Source organism: Panicum hallii, chromosome 8 (genome assembly GCF_002211085.1).
Source record: "Panicum hallii strain FIL2 chromosome 8, PHallii_v3.1, whole genome shotgun sequence".
NCBI classification, from domain to species: Eukaryota; Viridiplantae; Streptophyta; class Magnoliopsida; order Poales; family Poaceae; genus Panicum; species Panicum hallii.
The window spans coordinates 7,235,056-7,246,036 of NC_038049.1; the positions used below are offsets into that span (position 1 = coordinate 7,235,056).

Sequence of the window (10,981 nt, forward strand, 5' to 3'; positions counted from 1 at the left end):
CACGACGCTGCACCCTAGAGGCCTGGCCTTCAGATGCAAAGAAGCTAATCCTGTAAAGCGATTTGTGACGGGACGTCGGCGCCGCCGTCCACGCCTCTTGCCCTCCCCGCTCCCTGTCCTGCTTGCGTCACCCCAGCCACCGGCGTGCCTCCTCTCCAGCCGTATTTGGCATCGAGGCCGCTTTGGCTACTGGCTGGCGTCTTCTGGCGCCAGCGCATTCTGCTCGTCGGGCTCGTCCTCTATTAGGCGGGCCGTGGGAGTAGGGATGGCAACGGGTCGGGTTCGGGTCGGATAGAGCAAATACCCGCCCGCGAGCGTACCCGCGGCCACAGCTCATACCCGCCCGCGAGCGTACCCGCGGGTAAAATCTCGTACCCATGCCCGAACCCGTCGGGTTTCGGGCGGGTTTCGGGTACCCGTCGGGTTTTTCAAAAACAGCGATATACAGTTAAATACAACAGCATAACCACTGACCAACTAACAAAACTCTAATGCAACAGCATTCCAACAGCAATACTAAGTAGAACCGCATTGAATAACATGAAAATATGAATATGAAAGTCAATTGATCAAGTAAAACCACAAATTTCAGTTGATACAACAAGAAATTACAATCATACACGCATTATTGAGTACAATTCCAACCACAAATTACAGTTCATACAACCAGCAGCATAGCAGCAGGCAGCAGCTAGCACATATAAAGAACCACCAGCAGTTAGGCCTACCAACAATCCAGTAGGCAGCAGCAAGCAGCAAGTAGGCCTAGCAATATGAGAAAACACCTCATATGAGAAAACAACATGAAAATATGATGGTAGAATCACTTGACAGCATGAGGAAACACCTCACCTAATCACTTGACATGAAAAAGCAGCATGGATTGTGTTGCAATCTTCCTATATTTCAATCAATGATGGTAGAATCAGGATCATCCTAATAATAATGATAATGTTAAGAGTTGGTTCAATAAACAAACAAAAATAATATAAATGCTAATGAGTTTAACTTTAATATTACCATTTCCTCCTCTTCATCCTCCAAACAAGTCATTAGTGCATTCATGAAACCAGATTGATCACCTAACATATCAGCACGAGACCAAGCTTGCATGCACATCAACCCTTCAACTGTTTTAGGAGCAAGTCTACTTCGATGCGGGCTAATTACCCTTCCACCAGTACTAAACACAGATTCTGATGCCACTGTCGTAACAGGAATTGCCATTATATCTCGAGCAATTCTTCTAAGAGTTGGATACTTAATTCCTGCATACTGCCACCAGCTAATGATGTCAAGTTCTTGAGTTCTAGGCAATGTTGGCTCCTCCAAATACAAATCCAACTCAGTGCGCAAATAAGTTGAGGATTCTTCGGGTTTTTCTAACAAGAACTTATCAAATATACCAAACATAAGATCATCTCCTTCATTTAGGGCAACGTTTCTATTAGCTGCACCTAGAGCATCAGTTGTTGCCATACCCTCCATAAAATCTTGGTATTCCAATACCAATTCATACAATAAACTTTTAACTCTAGACACTTCAATATCTGTAGCTTCTTCCCCATAAATAGTTCTATAAAATGCTTTCATGAATATCAATTTATACCTAGGATCTAAAACAGTGGCTATCTCCATAAGGCCATGCACATCTGTCCAATACTTTGTAAATTTATCTTTCATCAAGGCTGACATCTCTTCTACCTTTGGGATACCACTAGTTTTCCATTTCTCAATAGCTAAATAGATACCACATATTTTGGGGAAAAAAAGATTTGCTGTCACATAATTGGAACCTGACAATAACTCTGTTGCATCAAAAAACATTTTCAGCCTACCACATAGCTCCCTAGCAAATATCCAATCATCCTCCGTTGGCTTAAAAGGAGCACAGAGTTTTTCTTTACTTGCTAGGCGATCAAAAACTGATTGATACTCTAATGCAGTGCTAAGCATAATATAAGTAGAATTCCATCTAGTTTTACAATCTAGAGCTATCCTTCTATCATATTTAACATTCATTTGGGCTGCTGTGCGCTCAAAACGCTCATGTCTTTTGGGAGTGGCACACCAAAATCCAACACTATCACGCACCCTTTCAATGCCCTCATCCATCACAGCCATTCCATCTTTGACAATAAGATTTATAATATGTGCCGCACAACGCATATGTAACAGTTTACCATGTAACATGAGAGAGGAAAGAGGTAGCTTATCTTGCATAGTATTCATCAAAGTATCGTTGCTGCTGCAGTTATCAAGAGTAACTGTCGAGATCTTCTTTTGAATTTGCCAATCTTGTAGGACTTCATAAAGTACATCACTTATGACTTCACCGGTATGTGGAGCGGGCACATATATAAACCTACAAACAGCAATACAGCATGCATCAACATAGGATAGTATGATTTTCAGCTAATAGGATAGTATAAAAATAGAAAATACATCATTTACCTCAAAAGAAAAGATTTCAACTTCCAATCATTATCAATAAAATGCACTGTAACTGACATATATCCCTTCTTTTGATGATTTGCTGTCCACATATCAGTTGTTACAGCAATTCGAGATTGACATTGTTGGAAGAAATTCAGCATAGAACGCCTTTGCACCTCGTACATATCCAATATGTCTTTTTTAATAGTGTTCCTAGACATTACTTTAAAAAGAGGTTGCATTGCTGCACAAAACCTCCTAAAACCAGCATGATCAACCATAGAAAGTGGATACTCATGAAGACATATCATTAGTGCGAGTTCTTTCCTAGCAACTTGCTTATCAAAGACATACTTGTCCAGTAATACTGCCCCATTCTTATCTTTACCCAACTTCAAGGTTGATTGCTTTAAACCTTTCCTAACTTGTCTCGATTGACAACTTGCAATGTGATTACGCAAGTGAGTCGTGCCTGCTCTACCATCCCCAGCTAATGTTTTTTTACACCATTTGCACTCAGCTCTAGTTCTGCCATTAACGGTTACTTGTTCAAAATCTAGCCAAACATCAGATTTGAGCTTCCTTTTCTTCACAAAAGGAACATCATCTTCATCATCTATAACCACACGATCTATACCTTGTTCTGGTTGTGCTGCCGCAGGTTGAGCTTCAGCACTTGACGATGGCGTACCACTCGGAGTAGTAGTAGGGATAACACTTAATGTTGGGGTTGTAGCGCTGCTGGCGCCAATGCTTGAGGATGGAGTACCGCCAGCAGCACGAGGAGGACGAGGAGCTCGCGAGCCAGATCCACTTGTTGATGCCATAGATGAGGATGACCGAAGATGTTGAGCAGATGTGTTTAAAGTGCCAGCCTTCTCTGGACCAAATTTATGTTCCTACAAGACCATCCGACTAATGTTACATGATGTTTGAAACTTAAGGTAATTAGCTCTATGTAAAATTATAGCATTATTATTCATAGCGAGTCTCATTTAGTAGCAGAAGTAAAAACAATGAAAAGCTTAAAAATTCCATACCAGCAATTGTTGTGTTTCTCCCCATGGTCTTGAACCGCCTCTATTCTGAATTCATGATCTTCCACTGTTTGGTTCTGATTTAAAAAGATAAAATATTTAGAATCACAATAATCTGACCCAAGTTTCAACCTAGTACATGCAGTACTTGCTACAGATTAACAAAACATATTAGCTATAACATATGAAAAGGAAAGGAAGCTGTAGCATCTCTTCTTATACTCAAATTTTAGCGTTGGAGATACTGCAAAACTAATTTCAGATCACAGCCATAACAAGCAGCACTACACTACAACACTTACTAGCAATTATTGTTTTCAAAAGATAACCCCATTCCCTTAATACCTGTAATGTTGTCCCAATTCCCATCTTATCTAAATATGAACATCTGAAATCATGAATTAGGCTTAACAAGCAGCAGTGCTGCAGCATGGCTAATACAACTTAGCAGTGCTATAGTGGTTAGCAACAAATTAGTCAAATAAACATTCGATTTCCACAACGCACATTCACTGGTAGAGCACAACATGTACTGATTTCTGAAGAAAACGATCAAAAATTACCTCAGTCTAATTGAAGACGGCGTCAGAAGCGCGAGGTGGAGGCAGAAGGCGTCACAGCCTCAGCTTCGGCGTGGCAGGATGCTCCTAGGGTCGCTGCAGAAGGCGTCACGGGCTCAGCTCCGGCGTTGACGTGCAGTAGCGCGTCAAGGAAGACGTGGTGGCTCCGATCAACGCGGTTCGCGGTGGCCTCAGGCGTGTGGTGGCGGCCGCGGACGTGAGCGTGAGGAGGCCGGCCGTGGGCGTGACGACGGAAGGCAAGACCGCGAGGAGGGGGCGCGTCTGGCGGTGGCCCTTGGGCGCGTAGTGCCGGCCGCGTCGTGCTGCAAGGAGGCCGGATGCGGTCGCGAGGACGGGCGGCGTGGCTGGCAGCGGGCGCGAGGACGGGTGGCGCAGCTGGCCGCGGCCGTTGGGCGCGAGGACATGCGGCACGGGAGGCGGCGGCCCGGGCGGCGGGCGGCGGCCGGGGCAGGAGGCGGCGGCCTGGGCGGCGGGCGGCGGCCTGGGCGGCGGGCGGGCAGGAGGCGGGCGGTGGCCTGGGCGGCGGGCGGTGGCCTGGGAGGCGGCGGTGGCCTGGGCGGCGGGCGGTGGCCTGGGCGGCGGGCGGGCAGGAGGCGGGCGGTGGCCTGGGCGGCGGGCGGCGGCCGGGGCAGGAGGCGGCGGCCTGGGCGGCGTGCGGCGGCCGGGGCAGGAGGCGGCGGCCTGGGCTGGGTGCCTGGGTGGCTGGTGGCGGCTGGTGAGATGGTCTGGTAGTGGTAGTGGGGTGGGTCGTGGGTGGTCAGGTACTCAGGTGGAGTGGTGGTGTGAGACAGTGAGAGCTAGGGTTTTTAGTTTAGTGGGCTGGGCCAAATTTAGATATGGGCCGAATTCGGTTACCCGACGGGTTACCCGCGGGCGGGAATTAAGACCCGCGCCCGACCCGATTTTTTCACGGGTCGGGTTCGGGTAAGACCCACGGGTCAAAATACGTACCCAGACCCGTGCCCGTCGGGTCGGGTACCCGCGGGTAACCCGAACCCGCGGGTTAAATTGCCATCCCTACGTGGGAGGCCTCGATCTGAATCACCAGGCTGCGGACGACATGGAGTCTTTTGACACCATGGGGGGTTTGGTCGACCAGTGAAATGGCTGCTGCAGAGGGGGGCATCGGCCGTGGCACCCGCACTGGACATGGGCCCGCGACGGTGTGCCTTTATCCTCCAACCTAACATTTTCAGAATGTAGCACTACATGTTGCCTGTGTTGGCGGAAAAAAAAATAGGATCATGCAGTTGTCTCTGTTGGCGGTAAAAAAAAAGCAACCTGCCGTTTTGCCGATAGGGAACACAAGGCCTTCAGTACTGGCGACAAATGGAACAGAGCTACCTGCAGTCTTCCGCCAAAAAGAAAAGAGTTGGTGCCAATTGGAGAGCTCGCACTCTTCGGCAAAAAAAAAAAGAACAAAGAAAAACTGGCGCCAGCACAGAGAGCTGTAGAAGTCTTGGCGCAAAAAATAGCATGATCTATTCAGGGTTTTGGTTCCTCGGTCAGTGCTATCACATCGAATATTTGAATATCAATTAAGAGTATTAAATATAGATTAATTATAAAATTCATTGCATAAATAGAGGCTAATTCGTAAGACGAATCCATTAAGCCTAATTAGTCCATAATTTGACAATATTATGCTACAGTAAATATGTGCTAATGATGGATTAATTAGTCTTAATATATTAATCTTATAAATTAGTCTCCATTTATGCAATTAGTTTTATAGTTAGCTCACATTTAGTTCCCCTAATTAGCATCCAAATGTCCGATGTGGCCCGGACTAAAAATTAGTCGCTGGATCCAGCTAATGACTAGTTAGCTACAATAATCTTTTGCTACAGCTAGCTAGCTAAAAACGACTATTATTATTAATTTCCTTCAAACAAAACTATTATTATTATTTAGCTACCAGAAGTCGCCATCGGAGAGGGGATGATGCTTCTTTTCAAGGAAAAAAGGAAAGAAAGAAAGGGGATGATGCCAAACCAGGTTCTGTGCATTTCTATACTTGATTCCTTTCGGGTTGGCGTTTGCGTTGGGACAAAAGCCAGAGAGCAAAATAATTGGAATGGAGCAGCAAGTTGTTCATTGTGGGCGTGATGATTCCTGTCACGTGGTTTCTGTCGTCAGGTCGCCCCTGGTTTTCTGCTTACCTGTGTACTTGGATACGGTGTCGGCTAAGGTCGTCACTGTACAGTCTTTTGGGGCTAGGTCCACCACAGCTCGCGTCCATCTTGACTCGAAACAAGGGACAGTCTTCAGCAGTGGCTTCACCAAACAATGATTATCAGCAGTGGAATTTCCTTTTGACTTGTTCAAAGTAGGCATGCTGAGAATTGAGCAGTATCTGCAGCCTGCATGTCCACTCTAGTGGCCTTTGGGGCAAGTTGAGGGACGTTCTTTCCTGGAGATTGCCTAGTATGTACGTTATTGTCCCCCTCCCTGTCCGTCTTCTTTAAGAATGCTGGCACTGGCGCACTTTCCTAACAAAGCCTATTCCTCGGCGCTCAGCTGCTGCATGTCTAGCTTATAGTAATCTTGCCGCCGCAGAGCGCAGTCGCCAACCATGTCTTCTCCCAAACCTTCTCCGATGGCACCCGCCACGCCGACGCTAGTCAATGCAGCAATGGATCCACCAATCAGGGCCACCATCTTCGTTGCCATCGTCACCGTCCATGCCCTGCTCCTGATGTGGCTCGGCTCGCGCCGGCGCTGCAGCCGCCATCCGGCGCTCCGCTTCGTCCTCTGGAGCTTGTCCGCAGCCTACTTGCCACTAATGTCCTACGTCCTGTCATACATGACCACCAATCTCTGGTCCTTGGATCCGAAAGATCAGCTATGGCTGATTGTCTCCCTCGTCCTCGTCCAGTTTCTCAAGGCTAAGGCCGACATGAAAGCTCTAGCTGTGGCTGCTGTCGCCACGCCTGTGGCCGCCGACGATGACATCAACAGCCTCAAGGTCCGGCCGACCATGGAGAGCCTCATCTACTCCTTCTGGGTGGCGGGGCTTGTCATCTACCACATCTTCTTCGACAATAATGCCGGGAAGCTGGAGGTCGTAATTCTCTTCATTTCACCGCTTTGGGCACTTGGAGCATGCAGGATGGTGCTCAAGTTCGTCGCCTTCCATAGGGCGACCGGTTCCTTTGCGCTCGGCCGTAATGTGCAGCTCATGGATGGCTACATGGTGCAGCTCCAAGAAGCTGTCCCAGCAGCCACAGCAGTACCCCGTCTCATAGTGACGGGAGAGAGAAAACGGGACATCGAAGAAAGCCCTCTAGGGTACCGTCTCAGGCGGGCGGCTCTGGAAGATGAGCCAGCAAGTAGCCTGGTCACACTGGACAGAGTCTGGTTGGAAGGTGGAACCCTCCTAGTCCCACAGCTCAAGGATCTGTGCCTCTCCTTCGCTCTGTTCAAGTGCCTGCGCAGACGGTTCGCCGGGTACCAGCTCGCGGAGACCGGCTCGAGCTGGGCATTCCGCTTCGTTCGGGATGGGCTGCTCGGGCGAGAAGACGACCACGAGAGAATCTTCCGGGTGATAGCCAGTGAGCTCACGTTCGCGAGTGACTTCTACTACTACCCTCTTCCCGTTGCCTCATTGGGCACCCTGTATGCTGGCCTCCACTTCGTCTTGTCCATGCTGATTTTCTCTTCCCTCTGCTTACTCGTCCTATCACTCGTCTTCCTGATCCTGCTACTTGGTGCCTTCGGTGGTCCTTCGGATGAAAGACCAGCCCAATATATCTTGCCCAAGCTCCCCGCCCTTCTCGCCCTGGTCATAGCGTGGACCGAGATGTCGGAGATGGTTGCCAGCGTGCGCTCAAACTGGACCAAGATAAGCATTGTAGGCCACTACATCAGGTGCCGCAGCCATTGGGCCCGGAGGATCTTATCGTGCTTGCTAGGACGCTGCAAATCTCCCAAGCAGTGGAAGGATGAGATGGGTCAGACCGACCTACTGCTACTCACCAAGCCAAGAAGCCTTCTGGGCAAGCAGTCATGGGCTCATCACTTCTTCAAACGGCTCATCGACCAAATGAGGAGCCGCCGCAACACTCTGACCGTCCCGCCAGAGGTGAAGGCTTCCATCCTCGGCGCCTTCAGGAGCAGCGGCGGGCAGCTCAGTGCCGGCACGGCTGCAGTGCATCGCCGGCGCCAAGCGTTCCGCCATGGCATCACCTGGGCGTGCCTTGGCGGCGAGGTAACCACCGCCACCGATTCGATCCTTGTGTGGTGCATCGCCACGGGCCTCTTTGAGAACAGGTGTTCCTCTTCCTCCAGAAAGGCTCCCTTGCCGCCCGAGCAGGTCACGGCCACCGACATGGGCGTTGCCCTTTGCTTGTCGCGATACTGCATGTACCTGGTGGCGGAGGCTCCAGATCTGCTGCCAGACAACTCCGCCTGGACGAGGCGCCGTTACCAGGTGGTGAAGGACAGCATCAAGGCGGCGCTGCTGAGGAGCAGCGGTCCTGATGACCTTGAAGTTGACGTGTACGGACGCCTGGTTGATTCCTTCGGCAGCGAGCGCTCCCACGAGGTGCTGAAGAAAGGCTCAAGGCTTGGAAAACAGCTTGTGGAGGAGGCTGAAAAGCAGAGATCCGAAGACGGAGAGGCTGGAGACGGAGGCCAAGACACGGTGTGGAAGCTCCTGGCGGAGTTCTGGTCGGAGATGCTGCTCTACCTCTCACCATCGGACAACGTCAAGGGCCACATGCAGGTGCTGCAGCACGGCGGCGAGCTCATCACGCTCATGTGGGTGCTGCTGCTCCACGCCGGCATCACCAGCAGGCCGGCTCGGCACGTCCCTGAGCCTTGATAAGCAGTGTAATACTAGTAGTCAATCCATGGAGTTCTTATGAGTTTAAAGTACAGTCCGTGTGTGCTTGCAACGACGGGAGATCCAGAGCTCACACTAGTTTTATATGTACAAATTTTGCGGCTTCATTTAAAAATTAGAGTTGTATTGGCGCTAGAACTTTGGTTTGGCCCCGTTTGGACCACCTAGAACCAGGGGCGTATCCAGAATCGCAGTTGGGCCAGGGCTGGTCCAATGTAAAATGATTTTATATGAAAATACTAGGACTGATTTGACTCTATTTAAGCTGATTTGCACTTGAAAATACTGAAGTTTTATGTACCGCGGATCTGGGCTGCAGCACCCAGGTCCGCAGCACCCCCAGCTTGGGGCCTGGATCTGCCACTGCCTAGAACTAAATTTTAGTCTTGACTAAACTCTATGCTTGTTTGATCCATGGACTAAACTTTAGGTGGCACATATATAGAAATATAGAAATATTATTTTGTTGATGTTATACCTAAGTGCGCATAGTGAGGGGTGGTTTAGTCTTTATCACAGTTCGTTTGTTAGTTTAGTCTAAATTAGGTGGATTTTGAGGACTAATAATGGACTAAACTTTAGTTGGGGTGAAACTAAACTTTATTCTACATTTAAATTAGTTCATCTGTTTGGATTACCTAATGGATTAAATTTTAGGTCTACGTTTAGTCCATGGAGTAAAGTTTAGTGCTAGGTGATCTAAACAGAGCGGTCTGTTTAGATCCGTGGACTAAACTTTAGATGACTAAATATTAGATGAATAAACTTTAGTCCATACATGTTTGGATTCATGATATAACTCTAGATGTGACAGATATAAAATAACTATTACTCCAATGGCAAACTTGCTGACATAGTAAAAAAAGGTACTGTTTTCCTGGTCGCGGTCCGAAGATTTAGGACATTTGGTTATTTTTTGAGCTGGGCCAGAATGTGACTGGCCCTTAGAAAAAATAGACGTCCTAAAAAAATAAAAATATAACTAGTGCGGAAAGGGTTTTTCTGGCACCTTCTAGCATGATGGTTAGTTTTGGCCGCCGCCAGCACAAATATGCAGTAGGCCGACCGCCTACGGACCACCAGCACTCACTACTACAGAAACGATTTATAGCAACGCTCTATTTTTCTAGAGGCATAACCTGTTCCTACAAAAGAAGTTGAGTTACTGCAGCAGTTGAGCCCCATTTTTAGGAGCAGGTGATGGCGTCACCACCCCCTAAAGATAGAATTTTTCAGGGGCGGGTGCCGCCATCACCAGCCCCTGAGAATAGGGGTATTTTTAGGGGCGGGTGATGGCGCCACGCGCCCCCGGAAATGCATATTTAGAGGTAGGTGGCGCCATCACCCGTCCCTAAAAATACCCATAAAAATCTGGGTGCAAACCTTCTTGCTCCTCCCGACAGTCCATTGCTTGCTCAGGGGAGGTGCTGCCCGGAAATCCAAAAAAGGAAAAAAGGGGAGGGGAGATTTTAAACTTGATTTCCTTCGAGTTGGGTCTCTTGGAGGTAAATTGATACTAATTTTATATCTTTTCTAAGGATTTTGGATAGTTTTAAGCCTCAAATGGAGCTCTCTTACCTCTAGCTAGATCTAGATCTCTATGGTGTGGATTTACCATTTGGGGCTCTATTTGCCTCAAACTTTTGGATGAAGTTATGCTATTTTAGTAGGAGCACAAGATTATGTAATTATTTGAGCCCAATCTTTATATTTTAGCCTTATTCCTAAGTAAACAAATTCCTAGATCAATGGAGGAGAGAAAAGAAGATTTGATTTTTTTCTATATTTACACACATGCATGATAGGTTTTCCCTAAAATTTAGTTGTTCAATAATAGGTTGGGTTTTGATTTTTTTTTAAGTTAGTACATGTTAAGTTGACTGTTCCCAATATCTACGTATATATAAAGGTATATATTGATGGCTATTTGGGGCTCCATTCGGTTTAAACTTTTGGATGAAATTATGTTATTTTAGTAGGAGAACAAGATTATGAACCATTTGGGCTCAAACTTTAAGTTTTAGCCTCATTTCTAGGTAAATAATTTTCTAGATCCATGGAGGAGAGAGAAGAAGATTTGA

General features: G+C 47.8%; 1 protein-coding gene and 2 long non-coding RNA genes across 4 annotated transcripts; 1 reads left to right on the forward strand and 2 right to left on the reverse strand.

The window, feature by feature from the left end:
- Positions 1-593: 593 nt before the first annotated feature.
- LOC112903455 lies at positions 594-1,374 on the reverse strand. Its single transcript, XR_003230811.1, has 3 exons — positions 1,021-1,374; positions 853-936; positions 594-765 (listed from the first exon to the last, which is right to left on the reverse strand). It is a non-coding gene; the product is annotated as an uncharacterized LOC112903455 (long non-coding RNA).
- A 1,611-nt stretch (positions 1,375-2,985) lies between these two features.
- On the reverse strand, positions 2,986-4,529 carry LOC112903181. The gene is made up of 3 exons (XR_003230748.1): positions 4,037-4,529; positions 3,477-3,550; positions 2,986-3,335 (listed from the first exon to the last, which is right to left on the reverse strand). It is a non-coding gene; the product is annotated as an uncharacterized LOC112903181 (long non-coding RNA).
- Positions 4,530-6,124: 1,595 nt separating this feature from the next.
- Positions 6,125-8,955, forward strand: LOC112902058. Of its 2 annotated transcripts, XM_025970956.1 has the most exons (2): positions 6,125-8,264; positions 8,345-8,676. In XM_025970956.1, exons 1-2 carry the CDS (start codon positions 6,630-6,632, stop codon positions 8,534-8,536), a joined length of 1,827 nt encoding a protein of 608 aa, XP_025826741.1. In that variant the 5' UTR covers positions 6,125-6,629; the 3' UTR covers positions 8,537-8,676. The 2 variants fall into 2 exon arrangements, with proteins under 2 accessions (XP_025826741.1, XP_025826740.1); XM_025970955.1 differs by having other exon boundaries at positions 6,127-8,955.
- The last annotated feature ends 2,026 nt before the right edge of the window (positions 8,956-10,981 follow it).

Excerpts from the sequence above, each read along its gene's own strand:
- LOC112902058 (XM_025970955.1), top strand. The coding sequence starts at position 6,630 with ATGTCTTCTCCCAAACCTTCTCCGATGGCACCCGCCACGCCGACGCTA.